The following is a 21,655-nucleotide window of genomic DNA, read 5'->3' on the forward strand; positions in this document are numbered from 1 at the left end:
CTGCAGGACGCGGAAGACGACAGAAAGTGAGCTATGATTGATAGTCACATACTGTTGGGCCAGAAGGATGAAGAGTGGTGATAGGGAAGAGAAAGTTGCTGTCCTGCAAAATCACATTTTCAACTTTATTCCAAACTATGGCAATCTTCTTCAACTTGGTCTCTATGATGTATGGACAACATGCTGCTATGCTATCTAAACTGACCTTGCCCGGGTAAATGGGTGTCGAAGTCCAGAATATCCTGAAGGCACAATATAGGGAAGATTCATACTAAAGCATGAATCAATGCAACCTAGCCTACAGCTGACTTTAATGAATTGCCAAATTGCCCATACTGAAAAGTGGGTCAGCTTTCTGCAAATGTTTGTGTGGTAGTGTTCAAGTGGCAAACCAGGAGCCTCTGAATTTCAGTTAGTAGTCAGTCTGCTTCTGTTTCAGTTAAGCAACTAGAGTCAATCACCACCAGTGGAACAGCAAGCCAAATCTCAATTACACAGCGGCATTAGCTTTGCCAGTAAAAAAATCACAACGATTGTGCAACAGCGCAAAAATAAATTAACAAAAGGTTTTCAGCACTTCTAGCTGGTTTATAATGGAATTATAACCATGTCCGTTGAAAGAAATTGGTCAATCTCGGCTTCAATTAAATTAAAAGAATTTTGTAGCACGAGCGCCTGCAGGCGTTATTGAATTACAACTCCTAACAACCTGGCAAGTGACAAAGGATATTGGGAACTGTAGTTCCAGAGCAGCTGGCCGGTTGTAGGATGAATCGAAGGATGAAGGGAGATGGAAATATTGTGGGGAACATCGTAGCATTTTCATAAATATTATGTGTGTATGTATGTATGTATGTATGTATGTATGTATGTATGTTTATGTTTATGTTTATGTTTATTAGATTTGTATGCCGCCCCTCTCCGTACACTCGGGGCGGCTCACAACACAATGAAAACAGTTTATAACAAATCTATTAATTTACAATTTAAGATATTTTAAAAACCCCATTATTAAACAGACATACATACAAGCATACCATACATAAATTGTATAGGCTGAGGGGAGATATTTCAGTTCCCCCATGCCTGACGACAAAGGTGGGTTTTAAGGAGTTTGCGAAAGGCGAGGAGGGTAGGGGCAGTTCTAATCTCTGGGGGGAGCTGGTTCCAGAGAGTTGGGGCCGCCACAGAGAAGGCTCTTCCCCTGGGGCCCGCCAACCGACATTGTTTAGTTGACGGGACCCAGAGAAGGCCAACTCTGTGGGACCTAATCGGTCGCTGGGATTCATGCGGCAGGAGGCGGTCTCGGAGATATTCTGGTCCAATGCCATGAAGGGCTTTAAAGGTCATAACCAACACTTTGAATTGTGACCGGAAATTGATCGGCAACCAATGTATGTATGTATGTATATATGTATGTATGTATGTATGTATGGTATGTATTTATGTACCGTATTTTTCAGAGTATAAGACACACCTTAGTTTTGGGGGAGGAAAATAAGGAAAAGAATCTGCTTACCAGGTATTCATTTGACTACTAGGCTCCTTAGTCTGGTCAATTTCAGCACATCATTTTATCCCCTGGTTAGGGCTTTAAAAAAACCTTATTTGGAGAGAGTAACAATGAAAGAGCTTGCAAGCCAGTAAGAGCTGGGAACATTGTTAGCACCTGGTTAGGGCTGGAAAGAAACATTTGGAGCAAGTTAGAGCAATGAAACAAAAAAACCCTGCAAAGACTTAGGGCTTGGAAAACATTCTTCAAAAAGAGTAACGATGAAAGAGCTTGCAAGCGGGAAGAGCTGGGAACATTGTTATCACCTGTTTAGGGCTGGAAATGGAGCAAGTTAGAGCAATGAAAAGAACCCTGCAAAGACTTAGGGCTTGGAATACATTCTTTGCAGAGAGTAACAATGAAAGAACCTGCAAGAGCTGGGAAGACCCTTAGCACCTAGTTAGGGTTGGGAGGAAAAAGCTTCAGAAAAAGAGGCACCTGAATTTCCAGCCTCTTATAGGGAGGAAAAAAGTGCGTCTTATATTCCGAAAAATATGGTATGTATGTATGTTTTTTTTTTCCCTGTTGAATCACTCTGGTATACCCAAATATGAGAAGGAGTATACTGCTTCCTTTTTACCTCTCGGCCCCTCTATGGGCCATATCCAAGGCTGTTAAATTTCATAGCCGACAAACTATATTCTGTATGTGTAATATATTTTTTCTGATAATGAAAAGTAAGGGAGACGAGTATAGATCTATTTCAAGCTATTTTGCTCTCATCAGCTGGCCCTACCCTTACTGGGATTTGAACCTGTAAAGCAATAGCTTTTTTTTTTAATAAAGTAGCTTTATAATAATAAAGCTTTTTGTATAATTTTTTAAAAATAAAGTAGCTTTATATAAGATTAATTGCCTTGGATATGGTCCCTGGAGATCGGAGAGGCAAAAAGGAAGCAGTATGTTCCCTCCCATATTTGGGTAAACAGGGTGATTTGATGGGAAAAAAAACATATAATTCTTCCCTGGTACAAGCTGAGAGGAGAGCCTGTGGTCTAGAGCAGTGTTTCCCAACTTTGGCAACTTGAAGATATCTGGACTTCAACTCCCAGAATTCCCCAGCAATCATTCGCTGGCTGGAGAATTCTGGGAGTTGAAGTCCAAATATCTTTATAGTCTAGTCAAGTTCATAAAAGGGGACTATGGTGCTTTAAGATCAGTGTTTCCCAACCTTGGCAACTTGAAGATATCTGCATTCGCTGGCTGGGGAATTCTGGGAGTTGAAGTCCAAATATCTTCAAGTTGCCAAGGTTGGGAAACACTGGTCTAGAGGTTAAAGCTACTGCCTTACAATCAGACTCCCCAGGTTCAAATCCCCAAAAGGGTATAGGTATTATCAGCAAAAACATGTTACACACACACACACACACACACACACACACACACACTTTTCATTATCAGCAAAAATATGTTAAATACATACGTATATCTCCTACTCTGCTCTACCATTCTGAACAAATGAACATCCAGCCTCTTCTTAAAAATTTCCATGTTATCGTGTCTATTTGTATATGGAGAGAGCAATTACAGTGGAACCCCGACATAAGAGCTGCTCTACTTAAGAGCAACTCGAGATAAGAGCTGGGAGGGGAGAGATATTTTTGTTCTACTTACAAGCCCAAATTCGAGATACAAGCGCCAAGGAGCTGTCTCCTGAAGCCAAACGCTAACTTCCGCGTTCGGCTTCAGGAGACAGCTGCGAAGCGGCGCGCGTGTTTTAAAAGGTTGCAGCCGGCCTGGGGGGCTCGGGGGGGTGCTTGCAGCTTTCTTTCTTGCTCTTTTTCTTTCTCTCTTTTACCTTCCCTTCCTCTATTTCTTCTTTTCTTTCTCCTTCCCACCTTCTTCCCTCCCTCCCTCCCTTCACTCATTCCTCTCTTACTCTCCCCTTTCATAAGTTTCCTTGCTTCCTTCCTCTGTTCCTGTCCCTTCCCCCTTTCTTTCTTTCTTTCTTTCTTTCTTTCTTTCTTTCTTGCTCTTTTTCTTTCTCTCTTTTACCTTCCCTTCCTCTATTTCTTCTTTTCTTTCTCCTTCCCACCTTCTTCCCTCCCTCCCTCCCTTCACTCATTCCTCTCTTACTCTCCCCTTTCATAAGTTTCCTTGCTTCCTTCCTCTGTTCCTGTCCCTTCCCTCTTTCCTTCCTTCCTTCCCACCCTCCGTCCATTCATTCACCCATTCCTCTCTTGATCGCTTAAAGCCGGTCCCTGGTGCAAAAAGGGTTGGGGACCTCTGTCCTACAGGATTGGGTGGCAGAGAAGTTGAACATATGTAAATTTAAAAGTTTAAGAAAGTTTACAAGTTAAGTGAAAGAAACTTCATTATTCATTTATATGTACATGTACATTTCTTCATTAAAAACATGTCTTTCTGCATAATTTAGACTAACTTTGTGAGTTTTTTGAGGGCTGGAACCAATTAAAATTATTTACATTAATTCCTATGGGGAAAAGTCGTTCGAGATAAGAGCTGCTCGACTTAAGAGCCCAGGTCCGGAACGAATTAAACTCATATCTCGAGGTACCACTGTATAGTGACAATTTCAAACATAGTTTTCGGCAGAGTCAGGAGGTGAATCCATGGCAGCGTTCCAATATTTGACGAGCTGCCATGAAAAAATGTTAGTCCACCTGTCCTCCAACTCTTTTATTCTGTTGTTCTGGCTATTAGGTTAGACAGCGCACTAGATATTAAAGGATCAATCATATTTATGCTTTTTTCCCCCTCCTTTTCCTATCCTGCCTTTTGCTAATATTCTCACTTCTTTTTCTTGGACTTTAAACTCTTTGCAGGCAAACTTTTACTGCCATTTACACATTTGAGTCATTGATAAAAATACTGGCCAGAGGATTTTGTCTGACCGAATTCACCTTCCTTCGAGACCCCTGGAATTGGCTGGATTTTTCTGTTATTATCATGGCGTAAGTAACTTTTTATTTTTATTTTTATTCCCCTTCGTCTCCCTGGACTGAGCGTTGCTGATGTTTATTGATATGATAATATGGGCTGCCTTTCTAAAGAGTTAATTTTGTGTATTGATAGTTTTTGGGACAAGGAAGTGAATTAACTTCTTAAGGTTCCTCTTCCCTCCAGATAGGCGGGAACAACATCTCCCATAATCCCCAGTCAGTGTAGGGGAATTGGTCATCCCAACTCATCTGGCAAGCACATGCTTGGGAATGGTGAATTAGATGTTCCTGGCAGCTTATTGAACTAAGTAAAAGGGGTAACTTTCTAGAAAGGAAATTCATAATTAAGGGACACATATTCCAAGGAGCTTTTGCTAGGAACAATAGGAATAAGGCATCTAACATTTGGCACATGTTAAAGGCTGACTTAGCTATTGGCGTCTCTCCTCTAACACTTTGACAGAGTGTCAGATTTCAGATGATTCTCCTTCTAAAGTCTAGACCAGATTCTTTAAATAGATTTCTTAGCAATTTCCAACCTGCTTAGATTCTGTGTCCATTCTGAAACAAGTGTATAGGGCAGTGATGGCGAACCTTTCTTTGCTTGGGTGCCAAAAGCGTGTTCACGCACACAATAGCGTGCACATGTGAACCCACATCCCTAATGCAATGCCCTCCCCCTGCACATGTGTGTACAAACCTCCCCACACTCCCCTCCTGCGCATGTGTGCAAACCTCACAGAAGCCTCTGGACTTCCGAGAGGCCCATTGAGTCATTTTTCGCCTTCCGCAGGCTCTGGAGGTTTTCCTGAGTGGGGGGGGGGAACAAAAACAGCCTCCCCACTCTGCAAGGCTGAAAATCAGCTGGCCAGCGCACACATGCACATTGGAGCTGACATAGGGCAATGCTTCATGTGCCCTCAGATAGGGCTCCATGCGCCAGCTCTGGCACGCGTACCATACGTTCGCCATCACGGGTATAGGGAAATGTAGTTTTAAAAGGAGAGGATTACCGCCAACGTCCCTCTGTTTAAAACGCTACGATCAATTTGTGCCATAAAAACCTCTCTCGGTGATTGAGTCTTCATTGATATATTGCAATGCATTTTGGGGAGATACCTTGAAGTTGGTGTAGCAAGAGTTGGAGCATCCTAATGACTCTCTACCTAATTATTATTATTTTATTGTGACTGATGATGCTTTGTCCAGTTGCCACTATTCAACTTTTTAGATACCTCTCAGCGTACCGTTTTCGGGATTACACTGGAAGAACCTTCGTTGCTAAATCCTTATCTCTCCCATCTCTAGACCTATAAAATTGAACAGGAAACAATTTTATTGCCAGCTCCCAGTTGTGCCTGGTTCTGTGAACCAGTAACAGCGGTGGTAGGAGGCTCCGCCCACCCACCAGGATGTTTCTGCACATGTGCAGAAGCACTGTGTGTATGCGCAGTAGGTACAGGCAAATTGGTAGCAATGGGATTTGGAACCCACTACCAGTTTATGCCTCCCATGGCCTGGGTTGCCATTTTAAACTAATTCATCTCATTGCTTGCTGGTTTTGGCTTATTTGTGATGTGAAGCAAGCAAACTGTGGTTAATTCAGTAAAACACAATTAAAGAAATCACAGTTTAGACCCATAGGTAAATGCAATTATACTTTAAGTGGGAGGATGTTTTAAAACCTGAACACCAAATCCACTGCAACTCAATGAGAATCAACTGAACCTTTACACATAGGGCTATCGAGAATATTATTTCAATGAAAGGGATTAAATATGGATCTGTGTACAAATATTGCGATGTTCTAAAAAAGAAAACCCAATTTATAAAACGATTAAAAATAAAATCCATATTAGGAAAAATAACTTCTTTAAGCCAAAGTGATTGGTTTTTAAATAAAATTTGCAGGAGTGGGAGGTGAGGTCAGAAATTTCAGTGAGTACAGTGATACTTACGAACTTAATTGGTTCCGGGACAAGTTTTGTAAGGTGAAAGGTTTGTAAGACGAAACAATGTTTCCCATAGGAATCAATGGAAAAGCGATTAATGCGTGCAAGCCCAAAATTCACCCCTTTTGCCAGCCGAAGCGCCCGTTTTTGCGCTGCTGGGATTCCCCTGAGGCTCCCCTCCATGGGAAACCCCACCTCCAGACTTCCGTTGCCAGCGAAGCGCCCGTTTTTGCGCTGCTGGGATTCCCCTGCAAAAGCATGGAAGTCCGGAGGTGGTGTTTCCCATGGAGGGGAGCCTCAGAGGAATCCCAGCAGTGCAAAAATGGGCGCTTCGGCTGGCAACAGAAGCCCGGAGGCGGGGCATCCCAGTGGCGGCGGCTTGGGTTTGTAAGGTGAAAATAGTTTGGAAGAAGAGGCAAAAAAATCTTAAACCCCGGGTTTGTATCTTGAAAAGTTTGTATGACGAGGGGTTTGTAAGACAAGGTATCACTGTACAAATTTTGTGGGTCCTACAATTTTTTCCTGTGGAACTTGTGGTGATCCGGATGAGCATCAAAGCAAAACAACTAATTCAGCCAGATGTCCCATCGTCCACCTCCAAAGCTTTATCAAACCTTCAGTCCTTCTTCTATGCTGCACTTTGCCTTGTCATGTCAATGTTATTCCTCTTTGCCAGACACGACACCTCATTGAGTGGGGCTAGAGTTGAACTGCAAAAGGCAGCCAGCCATAACTTTGGCAAGACCACCGTGAGGATGATAAAGGTTCTTGTGTTTGTTTATTTGTTTTTAAATATTTTTTATTAATTTGCATAAACAAACATGACACACATAACATAAAACATACAGTGGAGCTACAGTCGCTCCACTCAGGAGAGAAGTCATTAACAAGTATATTAAAAAGAAAAGAAAAAAGAAAAAACTTATCATTTTTCAACGTCATCTGTAAGGTGTGTATAACATAATAAGTAAAGAATTTAAAAAAAACATCTAAAAATTTATAAAAAACATATATAGAAATTCTTAAATTATGCTTTAAATCAAACTAAAGTAAAGAAAAGAAAATAAGAAAAGAAAAAATTGGAATCTACATTTGTATTGTACATATTCACCCTCTAATGCAATTAAACTACTAGTTCAAATATATTTAAAATAGAATAACAACAAAATTATCCCTTTTTCTTTATTTCCCACCAAATATATACCTTTTGCCATACATTATAAAATTCTGATTCTTCTTGATTGTTCTTGTGTTTGACTGCAACAAGAAGCTTGTGAGGAATCACTAACTAAATAAATTACAGTGATCCCTCTATTATCGCGAGGGTTCCGTTCCAAGACCCCTCGCGATAATCGATTTTTCGCAATGTAGGGTTGCAGAAGTAAAAACACCATCTGCGCATGCGCGCCCTTTTTTTTCTATGGCCGTGCATGCATAGATGGTGGAGTTTGCGTTCCCTGCCGCCCATGCAAAGGGGAAACCCCGATTCGGCTCCTCGCTGCTGCTGCGCTACTGAGCAGATCAGCTGCTGGGCGGCCGAAGGAACCTTCCCTGGATCTTCCCCCTCTTGCTGGCGGGCGGGCGAGCGGCGGGCATCAGCGAGGAGCCGGGGTTTCCCCTTTGCGTGGGCGGCCGGGAAGACCCAGGTTGGGGGTTCAGGGGGGTGCTGGGAAGCCCCCCAGGCTGGCTGCAACCTTTTAAAACAGCCGCGCCGCTTCCCAGCTGACTCCCGAAGCCAAACGCGGAAGTGGGTTTTTTTAAATTAATATTTTTTTAAAAATCGCAATATAGCGTTTCACGAAGATCGAGATCGCGAAACTCGAGGGATCACTGTATTTCCTAACTGACTGAACTGAAGTAAACTAAACTGAACTAAGTGAATGAACCAACTAAAAGCCACACACAACCAGGCACCGTATAAATACAGGTAGATCACAAGTGCCCCCAAAATTGATGTTGCTCAGTGAAAAATTTGTTAAGTGAGTTTTGCCCCTCCTCCCCTTTTTGGCCATGTTTGTTAAACAAATCAATTCAATTGTTAAGTGAATCTGGTTTTCCCATTGACTTTGCTTGCCTGAAAATTGCAAAAGGGTCACACATGACCCCTGGACATTGTCCACCCTCTGTATGTATGATTGGTTTTCTTAAATTGGGGTTTCTTTTTAAATTAACTTAAATATTAGATTTGTTTATATTGTTTTGTTACTGTTGTTAGCCGCCCCGAGTCTGCGGAGAGGGGCGGCATACAAATTTGATTAATAAATAAATAAATAAATAAATAAAATGTGAATGAGTTGTCAAGCATCTAAATGCAAATCATGTGACCGTGAGAATGCTACAATGGTCATAAGTGTGAAAAATGGTTATAAGTCACTTTTTTCAATGCTGATGTAACTTGAAACAGTCACTAAACCAAATGTTGTAAGTTGAGGACAACCTGTACTTCCTATAGTACACGTTCCAGAGAGAGATACACGGGTCCAGCCCATTTCCAAAAGTTTGGAAGGATAATTTTCTAGTCTTGGTGACTGACTCACATCGGATCCTGCCACATTATCATAGGACATTATCCTTTGCCGCTTATTTGCAATTATTTCTCCAGTTGTCCTCCGCGGTTTCTCATTTTGGGATATCCACATTAAAATTGGTTAGCCAGAATTGCTATAGACGTAGGTTTTTATTTTTAAAGATTTTGGCCCCCACATTGTTCTGCCTGCCTCAGGAGGTAATTTAGGGTCCAGGAAGAAGGTCACACACATACGGGCAGTGATAAACAGCAAAATTGTATTGAACACAAAAGGAAACACTAAACAAAATGTCCTTATTCTTCAGGAGTAAAACACAGTTCTAGGCGAACGTTCAGATAGATACAAAGTGCATGTGGAGCGAAAAGGCAACCAAATACAAAGTTCACGTAGCAGGAATGTTCCAGGAGTTCTCCGAATTCACGAGGCACGATAGAAGCAGTGATTCACAGGTTTCCCAATGCCCACTTGCCTGACAATGCTGGGTTGAATACCAAACGCACAGAGCAAAGATCTCAAAGCAGGGAACAGCAACGCCACCCAAACCACACAGATAAATGTCCACGGTTTGCCTCTGCCTCCATTCCCTTTTGTAATTGTAGCCCTCATTATGGGGACCACACCCAAACACAGGTGACACCATAATCACCGTTGATAATCCCTTAATTGAACCCTACGTTGCATTGCTCTACGGCTACACATATTGATTATCTGTTCAGCATTTGAATCCAGAGAAGAGAGGCTATCTGATGGGCTGCCTGCCAAGTCCCCTGGGCTGTCTGCCAGCTCCTCTGGGCTATCTGCCAAATCCTCTGGGCTGTCGGCCAAGTTTTCCTGGCTGTCAGCCAGGCTTTCACAATCGCTCTGTGACGCATCTCTCACATACGTGGGAGGAGCAGCCGGCCCAAACACAACACACATAATAACCTGTAGAAAAGATTGGGCCCAACATTAGGTAGAGTAAGATAACTAGTCTAAAGTAGCAAATGCTAAGAGTCAGTAATAGTGGCAACATCCCAGATCCTATTTTTGAGGTTCCAAGTCTTTCCTAAATCTAAGAAATCATAATTGTGTGTGTTAGAAAGGCTGTGTATGATAAGTCTTATATTTGGGAAATGAGTTGTGTATCCCCTACTAAATATATCTGTCCGTCTTATCTTAGTTACATTTTTTCTCTTTCAGTTTTTCTCAATACTACCCCTATGTCTTTTCTTCCCTTTCTTGCCTTACTGGCTCCGATTTTTTGTGGGGTTTTTCCTTACTTTAGTTTGGTTGGGTGTGAGATAAATATCAGTTCTATGTAAATTCAATTCATATCAACCTTCAAGAAAGTGACCAAATAGGATTGAATCCCACAATCTTACATGAATAAGTAGGAACATAATCATCTCATTCAGCCACAAAGGGTCAACTATGGCCCTTTGACAACTTGGGGACTTCAACTCCCAGAATTCCTGAACTGAGCCATGCTGGCTAAGGAATTCTGGGAGTTGAAGTCCACAGGTTGTAAAAAGGATATTGTTGTGAGACTCTAAAATCTTAATGTTGGAAAGGACCTTGGAGACATCAGTTCAAATTTCCTAGTGGAATTTTTACCATTGCTGTCAAATGGTTGTTTGGAAACATGGTGGATGGATCACTATTTTCATGAGTCATTGTTTCTTCTGTTAAATTGCTCATATTGTTAAGGGGCTTTGCTTAAGCTGGAGACCCCATGGCTGACAAACGGCTATCCAACCTCTTCTTGAAAACCTACAGTGTTAGATCACCCACAGTTTCTGGAGGCAAGCTGTTCCACTGGTTGTTTTTTATATTTATATTTATATTTATATTTATATATTTATATATTTATATATTTATATATTTATATATTTATATATTTATATATTTATATATTTATATATTTATATATTTATATATTTATATATTTATATATTTATATATTTATATATTTATATATTTATATATTTATACATTTATACATTTATACATTTATACATTTATACATTTATACATTTATACATTTATACATTTAATTTATTTACTACTTTTACTTTTACTTTTATATATTTATATATTTATACATTTATACATTTATACATTTATACATTTATACATTTATACATTTATACATTTATACATTTATACATTTATACATTTATACATTTATACATTTATACATTTATACATTTATACATTTATACATTTATACATTTATACATTTAATTTATTTACTACTTTTACTTTTACTTCTACTTCTACTTCTACTTCTACTTCTACTTTCACTTTCACTTTCACTTTTTTATTTATTTATAAATAATTAGATTTGATTTGTATGCCACCCCTCTCCGAAGACTCAGGGCGGCTCACAGCATATAATATAAACCAGTAAATACAAAGACAAATCTAATTAATTAAAAAAAAACTACATAAGCTAAACCCCCGATATATTAAAAATCAATCAAACAAATTCAAATCACAGTCATACATTACATTTATTGGCCAGGGGGCCAAGATCTAGTTGTTCTCATTGTCAGGAAATTTCTCCTCAATTCGATCCATTTCCATCCACTGCTTCTTATCCTGCCTCCAGGTGCTTTGGAGAATAGGTTGACCCGCTCTTCTTTGTGATGGGAATGCTGCTGTCATGTCTTTTCATTCCCTGTAGCTTGGTCTAGGATTCTACTAGCCCTATATTGTCTTACCTTGTCCCATCTTCCCATCAGTTGTCGCAAATCAATTTCATTAACGGAATTCATCCTTTTATCCATAATCTCAAATTGAATATGATCCACCATGTACCGGTACCTGACTGTCTGCAGTCTCCGGACACTCTTCAAGGGTCGCCCCATGTAGAGCTCAAACTGACTTGTGACGGTTCATTTAGTGGCTATTCAAACAGCACTGAAAAAAGAGACTTTTTTCAAATTTTATGACCGTGGCTGCATTTCTATGATCACGTGATCAAAATTCTTGGCAGCTGACTCCTATTTTTGACAGTTGCTATGTCCCAAGGTCACGTGACCATCTTTTGCGATCTTCTGGCAAGTGAAGTCAATGGAGAAGCCAGATTCACTTAGTGATTGTGTTACTAACATAGCAACCGCAGTGATTCATTAGCAACTGATTTGTTAAGACTGCACCTAAAATACTGCTTCCAGTTCTGATGTTGACACCCTAGAAAGGGCGCAGAGAAGAGCAAACAGGATGATTAGGGGACTGGAGGCTAAAATATACAGTAGTCCCTCACCTATCGCTGGTGTTATGTTCCAGACCTGGCCGCGATAGGTGAAATCCGCGATGGGGAATTTATCGACTGATAGTACTTATTTAAGTATTTATATTGTAATTGTTTGGTAAGTTTTCATTGTTTTAAGTGTTTATAAACCCTTCCCACACATTATTTATTTTAGATACAGTATTTAAATACAGTATTTACAATTTTTGATATATATATATATTTTAAAACCCTGCCGATCGAGTTCGGCGGGCTGTTTAAATCTGCCAATCGGCTTCCTCAGAAACCCGCAATGAAGTGAAGCCGCAGTAGGTGAAGTGCGGTATAGCGAGGGACTACTGTATATATATTGCACAAGTGCACTAGAGTGCCTTGTAACTTCATATCATCCCATGCTGGGTTTGAACCTAGTTGCAAGAGAAGACAAGTACACAGATTTAAACTTAATATTAAGCGCTCTAAACTTGACTGTAAAAAATATGACTTCAGTAACCGAGTTGTCGAAGCGTGGAACTCATTACCGGACTCCCCAAACCCCCAACACTTTACCCTTAGATTATCTACGGTTGACCTATCCAGATTCCTAAGAGGTCAGTAAAAGTGCACTAGAGTGCCTTCCGTCCCCTGTCCTATTGCTCCCCTATATCTCCTATGCCTTTCTTCTATTCCTATATCTCTTCTTCTATTCTTTCATTGATATGTTCTATTACTATATCTTCTTTTCTATTCTTTCTTAGGTATATTTTACTATGACTATCTCCTCTATAACCTTCATCATGTATTTTACCCACTAAAACCCTCATTGTGTATTGGACAAAATAAATAAATAAATAAATAAATAAATAAATATAAAATAAATAAAATAAAATAAATAAATAAAATAAATAAAATAAATAAAATAAATAAAATAAATAAAATAAATAAAATAAATAAAATAAATAAAATAAATAAAATAAATAAAATAAATAAAATAAATAAAATAAATAAAATAAATAAAATAAATAAAATAAATAAAATAAATAAAATAAATAAAATAAATAAAATAAATAATGTCCTTGGGAATGTTTAGTGGACACGAGAGCTCATGCAGACCGCCCGCAGTTTACAACCAGCCTGCTGTGGTCTCTCCAAATGACTTTATAAAGACCCACACAGAGAGGATCAGAATGTAAACATTTCTACGGTGGTTTTCAAGTGGGCACAATGCAAGAACCACTAACCGAGCAGGATCAATAGGCTATGGCAGAAAAGATAAAACTGTGGTTAAAACCAACCAAATCGAACATGTTGCATTTAGTTAGCCACTAGGTCTTCAAACATCTAGTAAAGCATTTTTTTTCTGATCATGTGATATATGAAAAAAAATATGCCAAGAAAATGTCCAAGGAGTAATTACAGCCCTCAAGTTACAACGGTTCATTTAGTGACCATTTACAAGTTATAACAGCACTAAAAAAGTGACTTATAATCATTTTTTCATACTTATGATCTTTGGGGAATAACTATGGTCATGTGATCACAGACATGTAGCAACTGGGTCAAATTCAGTGATGGGCTCCTATGGGTACAGTCAGGTTCGCAGAACCGGTAGAAAAATTTTGATTTTTTTTTCTTTTTCCCCCTTCTGGGCTCTGGGTATGTTTTTCCTATCGCAGTAAATGAGGTTGAATGGGTATAATTTTAGAAGAGCTGTGCGTGTGTGTGTGTACATACACATACAGTTTATATAGTAGATAGTATATACTTTTGTGTGCCTGTATGTAATATGTATGTACACATATGGCATGTATACATAGAATTAAATAGTATATTTTGGATGTTCAGTAATAGTAAGGGAAATTGTATCTCTTTGAAGCGAGGATACGCTAAGCACCCTAACCCAAACCCTTGACGTGAGTGACGTCAAGTTGGTCACCTTTAAGCCAGTCACATGACCTTTAAGCCACCCTGTCACATGATTGTCAAGCCACTCCCACCTGGTCACATGGCTGGCAAGCCACACCCACAAAACAAGCACGTAGTAAAAAAATTTGCAGCCCCTCACTGGTCATATTGATGATGGTTGCAGTGTTAAGTGCAATTAACAATTAATTAAGGGTTAAAGTGATCTCTTTCTGCGACCTTCTGAGAAACAAAGTCAACGGGGAACTCAGATTCGCTTTGCAACTAGCTTAACAACTGCAGTGATTCACTTAACAGTGAAATGTTGTAAAATGGGGCTAAACTCACAATGAACGTCCCACTTAACAACATACACTTTGGGCTGAATTGTGGTCATAAATTGAGGACTTACCAATAGTGGCTGCTGCCAATAGATGGATTTGCCCACCTTTGCTGCCCGCTAGCCTGCAGTGCAAAAAGCCCCTATCTTCTATTCAAAGCAATTTCTTAATCCGATTTAAGTCTCGTATCTCCTCCCAACCCACTGAAACGAAACAGGAGATTTAAGTTCCTGGATCAACTGCAGCTTTGGCCCTCTTAGTAGGAAGTGAAATAGCAACACCCTGAGCTGGATAACAGTGAGACCCTAAAAAAACGAAATAGCCACAAAGACCAGTGTCAGCCAGTTGAGCATTGATATTTGTCAGAAAGTTAGAAAAAATAACCGATGAAAATCAAAGCCATGATGCAAGGGATTGGGGAAGAAAAATATGATTATTTTTTAGTTGAAGGAAAAGCATGGAAAAGGGCATTGTCACGACAATTGGAAAATTCTACTTCGATTTTAAAACTCGTTGACTCATTTTTTGAATATTCAGCTTGAGTTCTGGCAGGTACATAATGGGAACATAAGCTTTAACTTCAAGTACCTTCAATAACACAAAATTGCTTCTTACATCATCGATTTCTTTAGAGAGACAGCCTGTGCTTAATAGCAAAAGACCACCAAAGAGAGGGACCAACTCATTAAAAAACAGCAACCCCCGAACCCTTAGCTAATTCCAATTCTTTCAATAGTATTCTAGATATTTAGAGAGCCTATAATATTAAGTTTTTTTGAGTCATTCGAAGCTTTGGATATCCAGTTACCTGGGCAGAAATATTGTAGCCGAATTTAGAACCCCTTCTATAAAGATTCCTTTAGATTTCCTGTTTAAGGAATTCCTCCCAAGTGAATTCAAATGTTGCTGCACAAACGTGATGATTAATAGCCATGTCCATGCATTGAAAGCTCTGCTCATAAAAAAAAAAAAGACAATGAGAAAAAGACTTCACAGTCCATCTAGTCTGCCCTTATACTATTTCCTGTATTTTATCTTAGGATGGATATATGTATATCCCAAGCAGGTTTAAATTCAGTTACTGTGGATTTACCAACCACATCTGCTGGAAGTTTGTTCCAAGCATCTACTACTCTTCCAGTAAAATATTATTTTCTCACGTTGCTTCTGATCTTTCCCCCAACTAACCTCAGATATTGTCCCCTTGTTCTTGTGTTCACTTTCCTATTAAAAACACTTCCCTCCTGGACCTTGTTTAACCCTTTCACGTATTTAAATGTTTCGATCATGTCCCCCCCCCCCCCTTCCCTCCTGTCCTCCAGACCTCTTGTATTTTTATTTGTAATTGTTCATATTGCTTATAAGCTGCTTTGGGAACATTGGAAAGTGGAATAGCAATAATAACCCAAAGTCATAGCTACCTTGGGTGCAGTCACCAAACAATGGGACCACCTGAACACCGCCAGCATTGACAAATTCCCCATCAGTCAATTCCCAAAAATTGCTACCATCCTGTGATGTGACCTTTAACGCCATCAAATGTCCCAAACTGCCTATCCTTGGTCCTTGATAGGTGGACAAGAATGTCAAATGCAGTCTAAACATCTGGCTGATTGTGCAATGAGTCACAATAATGCATTATAAAGGCTTCTCTAAGTACCATTGCTTGGGAGATACTATTTCTAATTGTGGTCCTTTTCATGGCAATCCTTCCCCTAGAAAGCCATAGAGAGAGCATGCTGATAGCTACTTAGCATCCAGCTTAAACATTTCTCATCTCCCAGGCATTTTCATGGTTTGTGCAATTGTTTCCTTCTCTGCTTTAATGTTGTGAGCCCATATTATTCTACGTTAATGGTGCTTACATTTTATTACAACTTTTCTTTATTGTTTATGAATACATTTTATTATTTGACTGTGCGTAATATCTTTGTCGTCTCCCAGAGGATTCTGGGCCATTGATCCTATTTCATGAAGATAATGGTAATTGTGGAAGCTTTAAAACAGCCGCTAATAACTTTGAGAGCACAGCTGTAACCACCTCTGGGTGGCTGCGTTAATGGGGCTAATGGGGCATTCCTATTAATAAGAAATCTATCTAAGGTTGACCTCACCAGATTCCTAAGAGGTCAGTAAGGGGCGTACATAAGTGCACCAGAGTGCCTACCGTCCCCTGTCCTATAGTCTCTCCTATATCTCCTATATCTTCTATCTCTTCTATCCATCATCTATCTATTATATCTTTTATCTCTTATTTTTTCTGCTATTCTCTCTAGTTATATTTCACTCCTATATTTCTCTTCTATACTCTCTTTGATGCATTCTACTCGTATATATCCTCTATAACCTTCATTGTCTATTATTGGGTATTGGACAAAGCAAACAAATAAATAAAATAAAATAAATCAGAATAGAGCTGGGAAGGAGCTTGGAGGTCTTCTAGTCCAACCCCCTGCTCAAACAGGAAACCCTAAACCAAAAAAAATGTCCAACAACTCCAGTGTTGAAATACCCACAACATCTGAAGGCAAGCTATTCCACTGGTTAATTATCTTCACTGTTAGAAAGTCTCTCTTTAATTCCAGGTTGCCTGGAGTTGATTAATTTCCACCCATTGCTTCTTGTTCTGAATTCTGGTGCTTTGGAAAAAAAGTTCACCCACTCCTCTTTGTGGAAGCTCCTCAAATACTGGAATACTGCTATCCTGTCACTCCCAGTCCTTTTATTTATGGGGGGAGGATGTCATCAGGAAAGTCTTACCCACCCCCCTGTGAAAATGATGCTATGGGAATCCACCTTTTCAATTATAGAGTGGTACCTCTCATAGTTCCCTCTAAGCTGAGCAGTGAGCAATCGCTCACTTAAAAATCATCATCAACTCAGAGTTTTCCAAACCTGCCCAGAAGCCAAGAGGGGAAGGAGGAAGAGAGGAAGAGAGAGAAACAGATAGAAAAAAGAGAGGAAGGAAAAGAGAAAGAAAAAGAATGGGAGTAAGGAAGAGAGAAAGAAAATCAAAATCTAGTTTGAAACTAGCTCAACTATTTAAGTGGCATTTTGATATTGATAGATGTTCTGTCTGGGTCCCCCTAGATGCCAACACCAACCAAAAAGAGTATCCAGACGCACTGGTAAAAAGCAAAGGCAGTTTATATAATTCAAAGCAAACACAGGTAACAAAAACTGTTCTTACAGACAGGAACACTGTGAAGCTTCACAGAGGTTTCACGAAGGCCAGGTAATAAAACAGGATTCTTGCTGGCAAAAACAACGCTGGAGATAAAAAAAACCCACGCCTCCCCCAAGTCTTCCAGACTTCTAGGCCACAAGCCAAGATCAGCGACGCCAAGAATCGAAGCAAGGTCACAGGACTCCTAGTTGATAACTCTCCACAAGACTGTAAGGGCGGGCCTGCCTTTTCAACCCTGCTGAGGAGAACCACACCCAAACCCAGCTGTTGCCAATTCAGGGATGGAAATACCTTTCTAATTGGCCCCGCCTTTGAGCTGCTCGTCGCTGCCTCATGTCTATTATAGCCTTTGTGTCTTCATCCAATGAATCCAGGCTACTAGCTGGGGAGAGCCCCCCCCCCCCCGGGGTCTCAGGCTGCTCTCCCTCCTCCTCTTCCTGACATTCCTCTCCCCCATCTGCCTGGTCCTCCCCCTCCTGTTCACTGTCCTCCTCCTCTGGGCATGGATCCGGCAGAGATCCAGCCGGTCCCTGAGGAGCCTCAGGCTGAATCACAACAGATAGAGTTGCCCTATTATGAGCTTACTGTTATAGACACACAGTACAGTATTTTATTTTGAAATTCTCTGAGGCAAAACAGGGTGGGTTTTTTATTTATTTGTTTGTTTATTTATTTATTTATTATTTCTGTGCCACCCAGTCCCGAAGGGACTGCCGCTCAGACACTATACTTTTCCGCCCTCTCCCCCAAAAAAATTAGAGGGAACACTGGTACCTCTACCTAAGAACGCCTCTACTTACGCACTTTTCTAGATAAGAACTGGGTGTTCAAGATTTTATTGCCTCTTCTCAAGAACCATTCTCCACTTATACACCTGAGCCTCCAAAACTGTAACCAGAAAAGGCAGGGAGAAGCCTCTGTGGGGCCTCTCTAGGAATCTCCTGGGAGGAAACAGGGTGAGAAAACGCAAGGAGAAGCTACTGTGGGGCCTCTCTAGGAATCTCTTGGGAGGAAACAGGGCCGGAAAAGTCAGGGAGAAGCCTCCGTGGGGCCTCTCTAGGAATCTCCTGAGAGGAAACAGGGCCGGAAAAGGCAAGGAGAAGCATCCGTGGGGCCTCTCTAGGAATCTCCTGAGAGGAAACAGGGCCGGAAAAGTCAGGGAGAAGCCTCCGTGGGGCCTCTCTAGGAATCTCCTGAGAGGAAACAGGGCCGGAAAAGTCAGGGAGAAGCCTCTGTGGTGCCTCTCTAGGAATCTCCTGAGAGGAAACAGGGCCAGAAAAGTCAGGGAGAAGCCTCCGTGGGGCCTCTCTAGGAATCTCCTGGGAGGAAACAGGGTCGGAAAAGGCAAGGAGAAGCATCCGTGGGGCCTCTCTAGGAATCTCCTGAGAGGAAACAGGACCGGAAAAGTCAGGGAGAAGCCTCCGTGGGGCCTCTCTAGGAATCTCCTGAGAGGAAACAGGGCCGGAAAAGTCAGGGAGAAGCCTCTGTGGTGCCTCTATAGGAATCTCCTGAGAGGAAACAGGGCCAGAAAAGGCAGGGAGAAGCCTCCGTGGGGCCTCTCTAGGAATCTCCTGGGAGGAAACAGGGCCGGAAAAGTCAGGGAGAAACCTCCATGGGGCCTCTCTAGGAATCTCCTGAGAGGAAACAGGGCCAGAAAAGTCAGGGAGAATCCTCCATGGGGCCTCTCTAGGAATCTCCTGGGAGGAAACTGCCTCACTCTCCCTGTGGTTTCCCCAATAGCACGCATTATTTACTTTTATATTAATTCCTATGGGAAAAATGGCTTCTTCTTACAAACTTTTCTACTTAAGAAATGGAGCGAATTAAGTTCGTTAAGTAGAGGTACTTCATCCCTATTTTTATTCCCCCTGTTTCACGTCGCGCCACCACCCAAAACACGTGGTGCCAGGTCATCTTGCTCCAAATTCCCTTCCTTGTCTCAGCGGTGATAATGTTTTGGAATGTAGCTGGTATGATTAGAAGTGATGGAGAGAAAATGTAGGGCTCTTGTTTTGGCATCGTCCTCAGATCCAGATCAAGCTCCCTCACGTAGGCACGAGTTCTCTTTTGAACAAAGTAGACAAATTGGCAGAAAAATCCAGCAGAAATTCTCCCACTGTTCCTCAAGCACGGGACTCTATGCTGGCAGTGGCAAAATGGTTCAAAGTTAAAGAACATGCAGAAAGATCTCAATTATCCATGTCGTGATTGTCCCAAAGATTCTTTTTTCAGGCGGCAACTGGACTTTCTTATTTATTTCTTATTTTTTGTTATATTATTATTATTATTATTATTATTATTATTATTATTATTATTATTATTATTATTATTTATATTTGTATGCCGCCCCTCTCCGTAGACTCGGGGCAGCTCACAGCAATAATAAAAACAATGTACAATAACAAATCTAATAACAGATCTAATATTTAAAAATATCTAAAAAACCCTTATTTACAAACAAGACATACACACAAACATACCATACATAAAATATAAAGGCCAGGAGGAGACATCTCAATTCCCCCATGCCTGATGGCAGAGGTGGGTTTTAAGGAGTTTACTAAAGGCAAAGAAGGGTGGGGGCAATCCTAATCTCCGGGGGGAGCTGGTTCCAGAGGGTCAGGGCCACCACAGAGAAGGCTCTTCCCCTGGGTCCCGCCAGATGACATTGTTTAGTCACCGGGATCCGGAGAAGGCCAACTCTGTGGGACCTAATCGGTCGCTGGGATTCGTGCAGCAGAAGACGGTCTCGGAGATATTCTGGTCCGATGCCATGAAGGGCTTTATAGGTCATAACCAACACTTTGAATTGTGACTGGAAACTGATCGGCAACCAATGCAGACTGCGGAGTGTTGGTGTAACATGGGCATACCTAGAGAAGCCCATGATTGCTCTCGCAGCTGCATTCTGCACGATATGAAGTTTCCGAACACTTTTCAAAGGTAGCCCCATGTAGAGAGCGTTACAGTAGTCGAACCTCGAAGTGATGAGGGCATGAGTGACTGTGAGCAGTGACTCCCAGTCCAGAACATTTATTATTTATTATTATTATGAATTGGATTTTTATGCCGCTCCTCTCCGAAGACTTGGGGCAGCCTACAACATATAAAAACAGTAAATTACAATAAAATTGATCCATTAAATTTAAAATTGCAGGGCCATCTAAAATTGCATTTAATAATCAGTCATACCCATTCTTACAACCATTGTGCAATCATTCGTGCGCGCACAGCTCCTCTCATGAGATTTTGCTTCCTGAGCATGCGCAGAAGCTAAATCTCGCCTTGATGTGCCCTCCCGCCAGTCACTGAGAGCCCCATGCGCAGCACCATTTCCACTACCGGTGTGCCGTCCCCCCGTCCAGGAAGGGACCCAATCCTGGGTACCACTTGTCTCCTGTTCTGCCTGCTTATGACACAAGCCTTCAATTAAAGGTAAAAATAGCTAAAGTAGTCACACACGTGGGAAAATGCAATAATAGTTTATTTATCCAAAAACTAAATAGAAACAAAGCTCCCTTTTTAAATTCAAAGGGAGTTGTTGTAAACACAAAGTTCACTTGAATGCAGCAAGATAACAAAGACAAGAAAACGCCAGTCAATTAAAGAGTAACTGTGAAATTCGTCACAGCCACAATTCTTCAGTCGTTGTAAAACTCACAATGATTTATGGCCAAAGTCCTGAAATCCAAACAGAGTCCTGAGAACAATCCTGAACTTCAAGTCAAGGTCCACAAGTATGATCAGATGATCTTCCACACTGCAAGACCAGCACGCTGCCCATTTAACAGCAGCCCTAATTACTTGAACCCCACCCAACCACAGGTGGACTCTCTTATCGCCTGTAATACTTTTGAAGCTGTTCTCTCCTATGCATAGCTCTACGCATGCGTGGGTCTATCATTGTTTCCTCATCAGAGTCTATTGAAGATAATGAGGACTGGCTTCTTCCTGGGCTGTCTGCCAGGCCCCCCTCATCCATCTCACTGAAACTTCCTTCTTCAGAGGATAATTAACTGGCCGACTCTGTTGGCAGCAAAACAGGCCTGTGACATTTGGATGTTTCCCCCACCTCC

The 21,655-nt window shown here is 40.9% G+C and overlaps 1 protein-coding gene across 1 annotated transcript in view; it reads left to right on the forward strand.

The window, feature by feature from the left end:
- Nucleotides 1-21,655, forward strand: part of LOC139155356 (sodium channel protein type 5 subunit alpha-like) — a 377,085-nt gene that overhangs the window by 5,419 nt on the left and 350,011 nt on the right. The window contains exon 2 of the mRNA XM_070730487.1: nucleotides 4,339-4,467. Coding sequence (XP_070586588.1) covers nucleotides 4,339-4,467 — 129 coding nt within the window. The remainder of the gene's footprint in view (nucleotides 1-4,338; nucleotides 4,468-21,655) is intronic.

This window comes from Erythrolamprus reginae, unplaced genomic scaffold (genome assembly GCF_031021105.1).
Source record: "Erythrolamprus reginae isolate rEryReg1 unplaced genomic scaffold, rEryReg1.hap1 H_15, whole genome shotgun sequence".
NCBI classification, from domain to species: domain Eukaryota; kingdom Metazoa; phylum Chordata; class Lepidosauria; order Squamata; family Dipsadidae; genus Erythrolamprus; species Erythrolamprus reginae.